This window comes from Dendrobates tinctorius, unplaced genomic scaffold, assembly GCF_039654945.1.
Source record: "Dendrobates tinctorius isolate UK_male_01 unplaced genomic scaffold, ASM3965494v1 ptg000016l, whole genome shotgun sequence".
Taxonomy (NCBI): Eukaryota; Metazoa; Chordata; class Amphibia; order Anura; family Dendrobatidae; genus Dendrobates; species Dendrobates tinctorius.
This window is the reverse complement of record NW_027361684.1, coordinates 82,692,434-82,709,262: the sequence shown is the minus strand read 5'-3', so window position 1 is coordinate 82,709,262 and position 16,829 is coordinate 82,692,434. Positions and strand designations below refer to the sequence as shown.

General features: G+C 45.3%; 1 protein-coding gene across 1 annotated transcript in view; it reads left to right on the top strand.

Moving 5' to 3' along the window:
• Positions 1-383: 383 nt before the first annotated feature.
• ATP6AP2 (ATPase H+ transporting accessory protein 2) overlaps positions 384-16,829 on the top strand; it is a 29,886-nt gene continuing 13,440 nt past the window's right edge. The window contains exons 1-5 of the mRNA XM_073566005.1: positions 384-601; positions 8,865-8,992; positions 9,174-9,302; positions 9,837-9,932; positions 16,136-16,273. Of these exons, the coding sequence (XP_073422106.1) occupies positions 556-601; positions 8,865-8,992; positions 9,174-9,302; positions 9,837-9,932; positions 16,136-16,273 (537 nt within the window). The 5' untranslated portion in view covers positions 384-555. The remainder of the gene's footprint in view (positions 602-8,864; positions 8,993-9,173; positions 9,303-9,836; positions 9,933-16,135; positions 16,274-16,829) is intronic.

Here is a 16,829-nt window from a genome sequence, read left to right as displayed (position 1 = left end):
TGGACCCTTTTCACCATTTCAATAATACCAACCGAGACATGTCAGTGTCCGCGGGCTCCTAATGACCTGGAGAGTCATGAGGGCAGGCTCACCCATCTAGGGCACAAAATGTGGAACTGCTCTATGTTGGCACTTTCCCCTCATTTAGATTTCTGCTCTCGTTTGCCAGTACATGACATGGTAAAACCAATGGTGTCGTTCAAGAGTACAACTCGTCCCGCAAAAAACAAGCCCGTACAGCTGTAGTGACTGAAAATATAAATGTCTCTGCGAAGAAGGGGAGCTGATCGCCCTCCACCCCACACACGACGTCCACGCTACTTCCCCCTCCCTGAGTGGCCAACGACTATGTCAATCACTCTGAGTCACCGCCTCCGAAACGTCACGATCACGTGACAGAACTGGGCGGAAAGCCGCATTCTGATTGGCTGAAGTGTTGTCGGTCAGCCTCGCACCAGGAAGACGTCCTCCGTCCTGCTCTGCTGGGCTCAGTCGGGGATGCGGATCTGCACGGTCGGTCTGTGGTAATCGGTAGTGGTGTGATCGGCTGTGACTATGGCTCGTCCAGCGGCGCTCGCCTTCCTCGCTGCGCTCCTGGCAGGTAATGATGGCTTCCTCCTCCCGGCTGCAGCCTGCAAGGTCAGCTGACTGGGGCCCCATCTTGTGTGGTGGGTGCGCTATGGATGTGATGGCTGTCACTTCACGGTCGTTGTATAGTGGGACTAGATATGGTGATCACTGCTGAGAGGGTCCGATCGTGGAAAGGGAAGTGTCCTGGCCTCCAGCTATGGGCAAAGAATGGGTTAATCCTGTCCGATTGTCCATTCTCTTCATCACGAGGGCAGGTCATGTGACCAGGACTTGATTGTGCCTAGCTTAACCCCTTCTTGGCCGCAGTGTTGCAGCTCTGTGTTTCGCCCATTGCAGGGGTATTCTCATTGAGTGCTATTCCTATGTGGGTTTGGGGGTAAATTTCCTCCATACTCTGGTCTCCCCCAAAGTGTAAACCAGCCCACTTCTGTATGAAATACCTGCAGATGGTGAATATCGGCACCGGTCCTGGCCAGTGACCACCTTCTGTTAGAGACTTATGGGGGCTTAGTGTGGCCTGTGACAATGATGGCCACATACAGGGTTAATGCTGTGCAGCGTAGTAACGGCCTGTGGTAGGGGCCGGTCTGTCCACAGATCCCTTTCCAGGGTCATGTCGTGTATGGATTGTCCCTGGTGGTCCTTGGTCCTCACAGGTAAATCTAGAAGTTTCTGTGATGGTCGAAAGATCCAGATGTAATATACATTTGTATTTAGTGTGTGACCCCTTCTCATGTCCGGCAGCAGGGAATCAGTGGTGGTCGGAAGATCCATGCTAAGTCAGTAACGCTGACACCGCTGCGGCCCGTCACACGACTGATCATGTGTCAGTCATCTGCTGCTCCACGAGTAAGAGAAGCATCCCGGTGGTGGGCCCGGCCCCTGCTAAGTTCCTCATTCTGTGGCAGGAGGATTTGCCAATATTTCCAGTAGTATACTTACTTCCTTATTCACAGAATATTGTCTGGTCAGAATATATTGATGACTTAGCGACAGGATATGTAATCACTATCGGATATACAGTGAGAGTCTGGTGTCGGCTGGGTGTAAACCCACTGAATGGACCTGTGCTGTGCACCTCCATACAAGCTAGTGGCCGGATACTGCAGGTCTACTCTTCTCCATTATAATAGGGGGGGGGTGTATGTGCACTACCTGGTCGTGGACACTACACTAATGGGGTGTATGTGCACTACCTTGTCACGGACACTACGCTAATAGGGGTGTATGTGCACTACCTGGTCACGGACACTACGCTAATAGGGGTGTATGTGCACTACCTGGTCACAGACACTACGCTAATAGGGGTGTATGTGCACTACCTGGTCACGGACACTACGCTAATAGGGGTGTATGTGCACTATCTGGTCACGGACACTACGCTAATAGGGGTGTATGTGCACTACCTGGTCACGGACACTACGCTAATAGGGGTGTATGTGCACTACCTGGTCACGGACACTACGCTAATAGGGGTGTATGTGCACTACCTGGTCACGGACACTACGCTAATAGGGGTGTATGTGCACTATCTGGTCACGGACACTACGCTAATAGGGGTGTATGTGCACTACCTGGTCACGGACACTACGCTAATAGGGGTGTATGTGCACTACCTGGTCACGGACACTACGCTGATAGGGGCGTATGTGCACTACCTGGTCACGGACACTATGCTAATGGGGCGTATGTGCACTACCTGGTCACGGACACTACGCTAATAGGGGTGTATGTGCACTACCTGGTCACGGACACTACGCTAATAGGGGTGTATGTGCACTACCTGGTCACGGACACTACGCTGATAGGGGCGTATGTGCACTACCTGGTCACGGACACTATGCTAATGGGGCGTATGTGCACTACCTGGTCACGGACACTACGCTAATGGGGTGTATGTGCACTACCTGGTCACGGACACTACGCTAATGGGGTGTATGTGCACTACCTGGTCACGGACACTACACTAATGGGGTGTATGTGCACTACCTGGTCACGGACACTACACTAATGGGGTGTATGTGCACTACCTGCTCACGGACACTACACTAATGGGGTGTATGTGCACTACCTGGTCGTGGACACTACACTAATTGGGCGTATGTGCACTACCTGGTCGCGGACACTACACTAATGGGTCGTATGTGCACTAGCTGGTCACACACTACGCTAATAGGGGTGTATGTGAACTACCTGGTCACAGACACTACACTAATGGGGTGTATGTGCACTACCTCGTCGTGGACACCACGCTGTTGATGGAGCTGTACTGTGAGTTACTGCTTGGAAAACAGAGTCCTTCACAACTTACAGTCAGTAGAACTGTTCAGTAATGAAAGGAAACAAAGAATCATAGAATCATAGAAACGTAGAGTTGGAAGGGACCTCCTGGGCCATCTGGTCCAACCCCCTGCTCAAAGCAGGATTCGCTAAATCATCCCAGTCAGATGTCTGTCCAGCCTCTGTTTGAAGACTTCCATTGAAGGAGAACTCACCACTTCTCGTGGCAGCCTGTTCCACTCATTGATCACTCTAACTGTCAAAAAGTTTTTTCTAATATCTAATCTGTGTCTCCTCCCATTCAGTTTCATCCCATTGCTTCTAGTCTTTCCTTGTGCAAATGAGAATAAAGTTGATCCTTCTACAATGTGACAGCCCTTTAGATATTTGTAGACAGCTATTAAGTCTCCTCTCAGTCTTCTCTTTTGCAAACTAAACATTCCCAAATCCTGCAACCTTTCCTCATAAGACAGGGTTTGCAGACCGGTCACCATTCTGGTCGCTCTTTTCTGAACTTGCTCCAGTTTGTTGATGTCTTTTTTAAAATGTGGTGCCCAAAACTGGACACAATATTCCAGATGAGGTCTGACCAAAGAGGAGTAGAGGGAAATAATTACTTCACGTGATCTAGACTGTATGCTTCTGTTAATACATCCTAGAATTGCATTTGCCTTTTTTGCTGCTGCATCACACTGTTGACTCATATTCAGTCTGTGATCTATTAGTATACCCAAGTCTTTTTCACATGTGCTGTCACTTAGCCCTATTCCTCCCATTCTATATATGCTTTTTTCATTTTTATTGCCCAGATGTAGTACTTTGCATTTCTCCCTCTTAAAAACCATTCTGTTAGTTGCTGCCCACTTCTCCAGTTTATTTAAATCTTTTTGAATCCTCTCTCTCTCTTCTCTAGTATTAGCTATCCCTCCTAGCTTTGTGTCATCAGCAAATTTAATCAGTTTACCCTCAATTCCTTCATCTAAATCGTTGATAAAGATGTTGAACAATACAGGGCCCAGGACAGAGCCCTGTGGTACCCCACTTGAGACATTCTTCCAACTGGATGTGCAGCCATTTACAACCACTCTTTGGGTCCGATCACTAAGCCAGTTATGAATCCACCTAACAGTTGCCTTGTCCATTCCATACTTAGTCAGTTTTTCAATAAGGATTGTATGAGAGACTTTGTCAAATGCTTTGCTGAAGTCAAGATATACTATATCTACAGCATTTCCTTGATCCACCCAATCAGTGATACCGTCATAGAAGGAAATTAAGTTAGTCTGACATGACTTCTTAGTTACAAACCCATGCTGACTCTGTTTAATCACTTCATTCTTATCCAGGTATTGACATACATGTTGTTTAATAATTTGTTCAAAGATCTTTCCTGGTATAGAAGTCAGACTCACCGGCCTATAGTTGCCTGGGTCCACCTTCTTCCCCTTTTTGAAGATAGGAACAACATTTGCTCTTCTCCAGTCTTCTGGCACTTCTCCTGTTCTCCAAGAATTTTCAAAGATTATGGAGAGGGGTTCAAAAATTTCTTCTGCTATCTCCTTCAGTACTCTGGGGTGTAATTCATCTGGACCTGGAGACTTGAATTCATTTAGGTTAGCTAAGTGTTTCCTCACTATCTTTCTGTTTATAGATATCCTGGATTCTTCTATTCCCTTAATAGGACAGTGAATAACAGTTGATGTTACATTTCCTTTCTGAGAGAAAACAGATGCAAAATAGGAATTTAAAAGTTCAGCCTTCTCAACATCCTGTCTTACCATTTCATCATTTTCATCCTGTAAAAATCCTATAGCATCTTTGACTTTTCTTTTACTTTTGACATATCCCCAAAATCCTTTATTATTGCTTTTGACATCTCTTGCAAGTCTCAATTCATTTTCAGCTTTAGATAATCTGATTTGTGCCCTGCAGGTTCTGCAGACAGCATTATATTCTTCTTTAGATATGCCTCCCTCTTTCCATTTTATAAACATTTTTTTCTTCCTTTTTAGCATGTGCTTAAGTTCTGTGTTCATCCATCCTGGTTTCCTTACATGCTTCCTATTCTTCCCATTTTTGTCCTGGAAAATTCTATAAGGCGAGCTACAAATATCAGGAGCTTGTGACTGGTTGTGGAAATAACAGCACTGTGCCCTCTGATGGCCGCGCTCTATAGACCAGCGGCACCTCCTGCGGACTGGGAGACCTCTCGGCTACGTGTCTATGCTATGTTTGTGCACACTGTTGGACGCGTAGACCCAGGAGGTATCAGTGTGAACAGTCAGGATGGACGCCGTGGTATCCGTCCACCATAAGGAGACACTGTAATATATTGCACATGATATATAAGCGTTTCGTCCCAGTGTCCCTCTGTATAGGAAATCCCAGTTTTCAGCGCTTTCCTCTATGATAAACAGTATGGAGACACGTATCTGCCAGGTGGAGGCAGGAAAAACAGTTTTAACCCTCTGTCTGGTCGGGACGTAGTAGTATAAGCCAGGAGAAGCCCCCAACATATACAAGAGGCTGAGTGCATACACAAAGTGTGTACCGCGCCTACTCCCCGCGATGCGAAACATTCTGCATATAACACAGGCTTGGTAGGTATTTATTAGGACATGTTCACACGTACGATTTTTTTGCTACAGATTTTACCCTAATGAATGGCCAAAAATCTGCAACCTACGTTGTCACATGCCATGGAAATAAAATCTGCAGCTCCGATCAGTTTCCACTGCCGTTATTTTTCCTGATCGTGTAGATGAGATTTGGTGACTGTCCTCCCGTCGGGCCGGTACTGATTTATCATCCACTAATCCATTTGGAGAATCCACAGCGTATCCACCCCATGTGATCGTACTCTAAGGCTGTGTGCACACGGTGCGTTTTTTTTTTTGCGGCATTTTTTTACGCGTGGAAATCGCCGCAAAAAAACGCATCCCATGCAATCCTATGGGATTCCACAATGCTGTGCTAATGCTGCGGATTTTTCCGCTGCAGAATCGCATAGCGGAAAAATCCGCAGCATGCCCATTCTTTTTGCGGAATCGCGGGGATTGCACACCCATAGGATTGCATTGAAACGCTCATTTTTCACATGTGGCTATGCCCACCATGCGTAAAGTGAGCGCTTCATGTGCGGATCGTACCCAGGGTCTGGAGGAGAGGAGACTCTCCTCCAGGCCCTGGGTACCATATTCCTGTAAAAAATAGAATAAAAATAAAAAAATGTTATTCTTACCTTCCGACGGCCACCGGAGTCCTTCCCTCCTCTCACCACGGTCCCCGCATCTTCCGGTCCCAGTAATGCTTTGCGCGAATGACCGCGATGACATCGCGTTTTCGCGAGCGTGACATCATCGCAGGTCCTTCGCGCAAAGCATTACTGGGACCGGAGGATGCGGGGAGCGCCACAGAGCAGATCAGGGGCCGTCGGAAGGCGAGAATAACATTATTTTTTACATTCTATCTATTACTATTGATGCAGCATAGGCAGCCTCAATAGTATAAAGTTGCTCACACTTGTCGAGCACTATGTTTGACGAGTGTGACCAACCTGTTAATCAGTTTTCCAAGCGATGCTAAAGATCACTTGGAAAACGCTAGTATTCTGCAAGCTAATTACGCTTGCAAAATGCTAGTTTTTCGCGGGAATTCCGCATGCGGATTTCCCGTGATTTTCCCGCGGCAGGGAGTTGATTTCCGTGGCAATTCCGCACGTGTGCATATAGCCTAAGGGGGAATGCAGAAGTAATCATTGGAGAGTGACTGCTGAGGCGGTTCTATATCTCTGGCTCAGTTCTTCCCCCAAATTTATGACTGTAGAAAAATACGGAATTGTGTTATAAAAGAGATTTTATTGAGGATTGGTAACAGTCATGGCCCCCTCCCCACACTGGTGATCCTGTATGGTGCCGGCAGTAATCAGACTATTAACGGGGTGACGCCTGTACTAACAATATATTCGAAAATCAATGCAGAGGTGACATTTCTCATGGATGGTGGCATGGTGTACAGGTGATGAGTGCTGGGCGGGGAGGAATAGGATGCACTGGTTTCCTCCCAGGACTTTGCACAGATGGTGACTGTCTGTGTTGTCTGTAAATCTGTGTGTTTACTGTCAGCACTGTGATTATGGCAGCGGTCAGGGAGAGCCGGTCTGCAGGAGTGTACAGTAAACAGACGGACCGCCTCAGGTCCGGCCAGGATTTACCAGAATCAGATGTCCCAAACCGCCTCTGTGTCCCTGACACTCAGTCTGGAGAAACGAGAAAGGACGGAGCCCTATTATTCTCTTATCCACGTGTACAGTGCCCTGTGAGCTGCTATGTGAGCAGGACACTGAGCTCAGCGGAGCGTATCACACAGGATGGGATCAGATACTCTAATGTATGGAAGATGTGACTCTGCTCTTGTTACTTCTATGTGACCAGTGATGTAATGTGTGACCCTGCTATGTCCACTGTATTACTGCTCCCATAGAAGTAGATGGAGAGGGGTCACACATTACTCCCACCGCTCCCATAGAAGTGGATGGAGCGGGGTCACGCATTGCACCACTGCTCCTATAGAAGTGGACAGATCGGGGTCACACATTGCACCATGGAGCAGGGGTCACACATTACACCACTGCTCCCATAGAAGTGGACGGAGAAGAGGTCACACATTACCCCCACCGCTTCCATAGAAGTGGACGGAGCAGGGGTCACACATTACTCCCATAGAAGTGGACGGAGCAGGGGTCACACATTACCCCCACCGCTCCCATAGAAGTGGATGGAGTGGGGGTTACACATTACTCCCACCGCTCCCATAGAAGTGGATGGAGCGGGGGTTACACATTACCCCCACCGCTCCCATAGAAGTGGATGGAGCTGGGATAATGTGTGACACATGGGTCACATGGTAATGAGTCACAAATTACCCCCCACTGCTCCCATAGAAGTGGATGGTTGCAGGGGTCACACATTGCACCACCACTCTCATAGAGGGATTCTGACTGCCGTGGTAATAACCTGCATGCCTTGTTTTTCCTGAGGGCCTCCATACACATCAGACTAACGTCAACCCAACTGGCCTACGGCACATGAGAAGAATCCGGCAAGTTTGAGTTCTTGCAGCTGATCCTTTTGTTCTCCGGAACATGAGCAGCTTTTCAGTCATTTCTTACAGGAGTCGTTTTTATAAAGATCATTCGTTTTTTGTTTTTTTTTTAAATGAAGACAACTGCCCGGCAAACCTCGCTATGGCTATGTTCACATGTAGGGTTTTTGCAGCATTTTATTATATACAAATTAACAGTTGCTTTTTACAGTAGCAGCAAAACAAAAGTTATGAGATTTCAGAAATCTCACAGGCGCTTGTTTTTTTTTTTTTTTTCTTGCATGAGAACTGTTGTGCTTTTTGTTTTTAAATCTGCAGCATGTCACTTTTTTCAGTATATTTGCATTGTTTTTTCACCCGTAGAAAGCAATGAGAAAGGAGGGAAAAACGCAGCAACACATTTTTTTGGTGAATAAAAAGAACTGTAAACATGCAAGGTGGACACAGCTCACATTATATGGACTCCAAGAACGTGGTAAAACACCACAAAACATGCGCTTTGAGCACAGCACTTTTACTGCCAAGTGAGCAGGTTTTGCTTATAGAAACTTGATGGAGCAAAATCACTGTGTGTGAACATAGCCTTAATCAGCTGGTATTGTCAGGGACGTGGCGATCTACTATAGTATAGGTTTTGTGATGAGAAAGCAGACTACTTTCACTAATAGGCTGGTTTCACCCGCTAGTCCTTAGTAGTATGGACCAGTGACACGTCTCCTGGCCTGAATTCCCCATAGGCATACATGAGTCTGGGTCAGGAGACCTGTGGCCGGTCCGTACTCCGGCCGGTGTCACTCATCCGTGTGTCTAATTCTTTCTCACAATGATGTAATATATGATTCGTATACTGTAAGAATGTTCTTTTTTTTTTTTGTGTGTGTGTCTTTCAGTTGCAGTTGCTGACTTTAGTATCTTGAAGTCCCCCCAAAGCCAGATCTTCACCCCAGGAAACTGGCCGATTCCTGGAGAGCGGATTCCCGATGTGGTTGCCTTGTCTATGGGCTTTTCTGTAGAGGAGGTGGGTCTGTGCAGCTATACACACCCTGTATTTCTACTTTAACCTCGTGGGTCCTATTATCGTATAGTTATGTCCTCACTTTTTCTATCTGTTCCATTTCTGTCATGGCTGTGTATGTGTACCTACATTGTAGTGGAGACAGCTTGTGTGTGAAGAACTATAAGTTTCTCTTGTCTTTCAGGATTTGCCGTGGCCCGGGCTTGGTGTTGGCAATATATTTCAGCGTCCGCGTGCCACGGTTTTGGTATCTGTGACCGGTGTGGACAAACTTCCTCTATCAAACAATGAGATTTCTTACCCATTAGAAAATGTGAGTATTTCAGTGCATTTAGAGACAGCCAAATACTTCTCATGATGGCAGCGAGACCTTGGTGTTCCCCATGAAGCAATTTTGCATCTTTCTCTGAGATATGAGAGACTGTGTTCATTGTTCATCTACCAATTATTGTAATGGAGAATTTTGGATGGTGAGGAGGTTTTGATGCCTGCAGCCTACACGCATGGGTGCAGTCATGGGGTTGGGGACACCTATTTTATCCTTTGGTAGAGAAGTGTGTGTACAACCATCTAATAAGAAATCTAGTGTCTTGTAATGACATTTGCAGAAAACTCTTATATAATAGATTATTGGGTGACAATAGCACTGTAAGTAAGAGAACCTTGAGAAGGAAACCCCAGAGTAAAGTAGGTGACGCCTGTCATGCTTCTTTATTTCTGTCCATTTAAGACAAAGAGCTTGACGTTGTATTGCTATGAATTTTTCTATTTTATTTTTAGTGTGAAATGTTTTTTCATGTGCAGGTTCAGCTGTCGCCTCTTACATAATTGCTATTTTTGTCCCCAGGCTGTTCCCTACAGTGTTGACTTCGTCGTGAACTCCATCCATTCCATTTTCTCCGAGGAGATGCCCCTGGTTCTACAGCTGGCCCCCATAGAAGAAGTAAGTGTATATATGTTGTGGTAGATCGGCTCACTCGGCGGTACACGGAGGTAGATATGGGAACCTCCTTTGGTTTATTATAGGCAGCATATTTCAAGGTGTAGTAAAACAAGTACAGCCCTCTGGGCAAAACAGGCAAACAGAACAAAATGGTAGCACAAAGCACAGTCCTTCTGAGAGCAGAGTTCCTCCCACTCGATGCTAGCAGAACACACACGGTTTAGGTTGGTTCCAGCTCAAACACTTCTCTGGACACAGTCATGGACACAGACAACCACTGCTTTTGGAGGACAGTAACTTAAACCCCAGACCACACCTTGGGGTGGAGATAAGGTGGACATCTTCCCATCCTCTCTATGGATGTCCACATAAAAGCCAGCACATTATACAAATTGACTGTTAACGCCTCACCACACTTAAGGGGGTTTTACACATAGCGATATCGCTATAACGTCACCGATTTAGTGACGTTATAGCGATATTGCTAGCGATATCGCTATGTGTGATACTTACCTCCGACCAGCTCCCCCGCTGTCCATTGCTGATCGCGCGAGATCGGCCGGCTCCATTTATCGTCGGGTGCTTCCTGCTGGCGCCGACGAGCGACGCGTAGACGCGGACGGGAGGACGTCCGGTTCGCCGCATCTGAAAGGTAAGTATCGTCTGCTGTATCGCTGCTGCATCGCTGTGAGATCTGCCTGTGTGGCAGCTCACTAGCGATCATTTAGCGATGCACCAGCGATCCTGACCGGGTCATATCGCTAAATGTAAAAGGGCCTTTAGTGTGCTGGGGGAAAATCTCTGGGTTTTATATCACTGACGCCATTAACCCCAGTGAAACACATCTCCCCTCCAGGACTTTACCAGTGACTTTGTCAGAATGTCTATCATCTCTGTATAAACAGCCATCATATTAAAGAGAATCTGTCTCCAGGTTTTTTGCTGCTAATCTGGGAGCAACATTATGTAAGGGTAGAGATACTGATTCCAGCCATGTCTCACTTACTGGGCTGGTGTTGTAGACTTCATAAAACTGGTTTATCAGCAATAGAGTATCACTGTTGAACTAGTAACCCTGCTGACTTGTGGTCCTCTGTATGCATCAGCTCTGCATAGCTCTTCCTCCACCACTAATTAGCAGATTTCTGCCTATGCACGATGTACACAGCAAGCAGCCAATTGGTGGTGTAGGTGGGGTCCCACAGAGCACAGCATTCAGAGATCTACAGTAAATGAAACAGTGATTTTATCAAAACTACAGGAAGCAGCCCAGTAAGTACACATCATTGGTCTCTGCCGTTACACCATGCTGCTCTCGGAAGGAGTAGCTAAAAACTGATGACAGATTCCCTTTAATCTGACCCAAAGTCAGATCTCCTCTAGTGATGAGCGAATATACTCGTTACTCGAGATTTCCCGAGCATCTCCCTCCATGTATTCAGGCTGTCTAGCAGCCGCAAATCATGCAGCTACGGCGACAAACTAAATCTCCGAGCACGCCAAAATACTCGGAGATCACCCGAGCAACGAGTATACTCGCTCATTATTAATCTCCTCTGAATGTAAGGTGCTGGTGCCACTGAGCATAAGTCAGTGTCTATATCTGCATATAAAGAAACCCACAATAAAAGCCAACAGCTAATTTCTTATCACCATATAAACATGTACGCTCTGCATGGCTGAGAGTGCTTTTTTTTTTTTTTTTCTCAACATTTGTCATGGAGAGAGAATCTGGTTTCTCCTTCATGGATTAGCGACCTTCAGCTCTCTGCATCCACTGACACACTGTGATTGTTGGGGCATGCTGAGATTTGTGGTACCACAACAGCTTGACTTTTGGATATGGGACGGACCCCTACTCCATCTTAAAACCACCATAACTACAGTAAACTTAGGCACTAGAATAAATACACAACACATTATTTTGGTTGTCAAAATGGCCACAGCTTTATTTAAATCACAGGATTAAAGCACAGTAGGAGTCAGGTGAAGTGCTAGTACATTGGGATTCACAAGTACTGTGATATCCCCAGCTGTCTGACATACAGAACCAGGACAGACAGCCATAAAGGGGCGGCACGCACTGGCTTGCCATTCAAGCAGAGCCAGTAAACTTTCAGGGCACCGATGACCCTATTATCCTCACTCCTGTGCTTAACCACTGTGCCCGCCCCTGATTGACGTTACCATTACAACGTCCTTGAGGCTGGCCACCAAAGCCGAGCCTGTTCACCACCATGAGGTTTTACATCCTCTATTAGTTAAAATGAGTCCACCTTAACTTGTCTGACTCCTAAACTTCCACCTGACTCCTAAACCGCCACCAGAGAGGCCATTTGACACCTTAAATGGACTCGACCCCCATCAACCATGCCTAATAAAGCCATCAACCATTTCTACATGCTATGGAAAGACTGTGCACACAAGAAATAAAAAAAAAAAAAAAAAAAAAAATTCCAGAGCTCCGACAGATTTATTTTATCAATGCCATGCTACCAAGTTATGATCGATAATACGGTAACTACAGCAAAATAACAGTTGCTAAACATCCTGCAATGAGGATTCCATAATGGGGAATGTGGAAAGTAAACCATAATTAAGGTCGTAGCTACAATCTGAATACCTGTATAATGACATCTGCCATGCCTCAACAAACTATTATACCGCCTGCATTGTAGCCAGCTCTAATAATTCACAGATTTTAGTTCTAGAAACCACCATTATTTACAGTAGCTGTGCAGTAAAATTTCTTAAACCCACTTACTATCACTACCCGAAAAGTGATGAACATATCAATAGAAAGATATTATAAATGGGGAGTAATTAAAAACTATACGCAATATAACATCAACATTATAACCGACCATAAAATAACATTCAGAATATCTGGAAGTAGTAATTTAAATAAACCTAAAGTAGAAAAAGTCTACAAAGGCATTATTAATAACCCTGCCATGCCATTGTTAATTGTTTTTCATGCACTTGATAACATTTACTGTTGACCTCTCCAACTGGGTCATAGGCATTGGGAATAGGTATATTGCCCTTCGTGTTAATGTACTTGATTACTTTACCCTTAGTCACTTCCACTGACTCAAGAGCACACAGATTAGGTACATTGCTCTTCAGTTTCATGCACTAGATAACTGCATTGTCCAGACGACAACCTTGAAAGAAACATGATTTAGTCAATATAAACAGTCAAAAACCGTGCCTCGGCATTCTCAAGTCACATGAAAAAAGAGAGATGGTCCTTGAAGCTATAGATTGTATTGAAAAGAATGCCTACCTTGTTCTCTTCTGCCCTTCAGCCGCTGTTCCTGGCTCAGAGAAGCCAATTTATTCTGTAGGCATGCAAAATATGATTGCCATGACCCCAGGGACTTTACCCTAACAGGGTCCTATAAAATATAAATGCTTCTGGAGACCAGGGGGCCATACCCGAGATGGTTACCCCCTCCACACCAGGGGGCCATACCCGAGATGGTTACCCCCTCCACACCAGGGGGCAATACCCGAGATGGTTACCCCCTCCACACCAGGGGGCCATACCCGAGATGGTTACCCCCTCCACACCAGGGGGCCATACCCGAGATGGTTACCCCCTCCACACCAGGGGGCCATACCCGAGATGGTTACCCTTCCAAACCCGGGGGGGGTCATACTGTGATGAACATGACCCCCCCAAAACTGACCAATTTATAAATAACTTCAAGGACCCACTAAAAGGAAAACAAATAACTGTTTTTTTGTTTTGTTTTTTAAATTTTTAATTCATGTTCTTATTAAAATAAACATAAAATAAGCATCAAAGCATAAATAACATTAACACGCTGGGGGGAGTCCTTGAAGCTCCCAAATCTTGTAATTACCAAACATAAAATGTACCAACAATTACTCCCAGCCGTTACCCCACTAGCTCGGGAGCACCATAGCCACAAGGGTTCCAATGTTCACTTGAATTTCTTGGGGATCCGACAACCCTTGCCGAAACTCCCCTCCACCTTTCACCAGATCCATAACCATATTAAATTCCAAAAGGAGGAAACCATATCCCAATGTTATCCCCTAGACCATATTTAACCAACTTCAAGGACCCCTCCAACCGCACAAGATGTGGGATAAGTGAGGGTGAAACCATGCAGGTTTACAACCAAGGTATACAACAGGTTAATAATGGAAAATATCCCATCGTAAGGTCCGGAAATAGACAGAGATGGGCAATGCTGTGTTATATGCTGTAACAATAAATGAGAAGCCGCCTGCTCCTCTACAGCAGTTACAGACATACTCTAATCACCAGCTGCGCATAAATTGTAAGAAATATAATATGTAGGTCTAATATAAGCTGCCTGCAGCCATAGGGGTGTGAGCAGAAAACTGCAAGTTCTGTATCCCAGTCAGTCACTACTACATACACTTACAATAGACGAGAGACAGGGCTGAAAACTGGGCCCATGATGTGTCCTCCAGAGCAATGTGCAGCATCACACTAGGAGTGCCCACTCACTGCCCGCCATGAGCTGAGTTATTGGTGCCCACTCAAATGTGCCGAGTTACTCCCCGATTATTTATTTTACACATGATAAAACATAAACCATTCAGGCCTGTGCTATCCACCATCTTAGGTAATATAAAGTAAGCTCTTGGTGGGTATACTCTGATCATGCAACATACGAGGGAGACAATATACAGAAAGAGGATGGATATACCCGGCAGGACAGCATGTAACATAAGAGGAATAAAGGCAGCAATAGCTACAGAAGTTAAGCACTAAGCTGGAAGTCATGTCCAGATTATATGTACAGCCAGGAAAATAACCTGGAGACCCAGGATGTCTATACCCAGCATGATCCGTATATAGCAGAGTGAGGAGTGATATCATGTATACAGACCTGTGGTACAGGTTAAGTATACAGCACAGGATAGAGCCTTTACACATATACCACATATAGTGAGTAACCTGGTTACACTGGATCTGCACACCCAGCATCACAGTATGTAACAGATGAGGTCACATACAGATCATCAGACTCCATAACTGGGAAGGGGGGATAATCAGCACACAGCAGGGTCAGTATACAGTGCACTGACAGTGCAGCCTCTCATCATCATACATATACCATCCCCCGACTGCTCCTCTCACCAGTGTCTCTAATACATGTGACTGCCCAGCTCCACCATAGTAATGGCAGACACTGTATGTGTCCCTGCTCTGTCCGATCATACATATACCCAGAACTCATGAAGACTCTGTATAATATAGCAGCAATGTGGTATATCAGAAATGTCTGCAGGGAGGACACACAAAAGCTGCCTCTGTAATAAGTGAGGGAACATTGCAGCTACATGAATTTCTGAGGTAATCTTGATCCCAGATATGATGTAGGAGCCGATACTACCCTAGTACACACTACACCATGTCTGAGGTGAATACAGAGTAGTATATCAAACATGTCTGCAGGGAGGTCACACAGAAGGTGTCTCACAGTCTGTGAGGAAAATGTAGCATGCACATGAGGGACATGGCAGCTACATGAATTGCTGAGGTAATATTGATCCCATACATAATGTAGGAGCTGATACTACACTAGTACATGATGTCTGAGGTGAATGTGCTCCTATCATCTGTAATGTGAGGTGATAACCCCAGTATTATACTCCCTGAAACTGCAGACATGCTTCCTCCTGTTCATCCTGTGCATGAAAGAGGGAGAGAGACAGATTTCCTGTTCTATATAAGCCCCCCCCCTCCTCACAGTAACCCACCAGGCACAGACATACTGTGCTTCTTCCTCTGAAAGCAACATCACTCTTGCTTAAAATCTACACCACTATACCAAAAAAGCTGCAGGAGTAAAGGTCCACCCATCCCCAAGTCCTGTCCTCCGCCTATGGCTCCAGTGGTTTCTGGACTGCTGTAGGTCGCTGGGCCGTTCAAACTTACATCGCCACAATAAAGTCTCTATTTGAAACGGAGACTAACTAACGTGGTCGCATTCCTAGTAAGAATCTAAATGAAGTCCATATTTAGTGTGACCACCTGTCCTTTTTTAGGCAGTATTACTTTGCACCATTTTTTCCATATCTGCCTAAAGCTCTTGCACAGTGCTGTAAATGGTCACCGGCATATTTCCCTATGTAGGCTGCTGTTCCAGTAAGGGTCTGGCTGTGTTTTCACATTCCCACTTTTTTTTCCCCAGAGAGTGTACATGATTGGAAAGGCCAACAGCGTGTTTGAAGACCTTGCAGTCACCTTACGACAGCTGAGAAGCCGCTTGGAGCAGGAGAACTCCATTCTGGCCTCTCTGTCTTTAGGGTCATTATACAAAAATGATGAAGTAAGTTCGCGCCCTGAACACAAATGTTCACTACACATACTCTTCTTCCCTTTGTTGGGGGTTGTATTAATTATTATTTTACAGTGTGCATTGTGGTAAAAATGACCTGGCAATATGATTTTCATCATCAGTATGTACAGCGAAAAATTGTCCATATTTTTTTTTTTTTTTTTACAACTTAGTGATGAAAAAAAAATCAGAAGTTTGAGAAAAATAAATATATTTTGGGTTTTGATTGTGTTACCATTTTTACCAAGACCTGCAACATTTTCATCTTTCAGTTGATACAGCTGTGTGAGGGCGCAGCAATACCCGATGTGTTTGGTTTTTTTTTTAAATCACACTGTCTTTTAGTTACCTTAGGGGACTTGAACCTGCAATCATCTGATCACTTGTACTGCTTATAGTAAAAAATAATGGTCTACATTTAAAACCGTATGAGAGCAAGGTATAAAAGCTATTCCACGCCATATATGTCTGGCACAGTGCATTACATATTAGGCCTCTTTCACACATCAGTTTTTTGCCTTCAGGCGCGATCCGGCTTTTTTTTGTA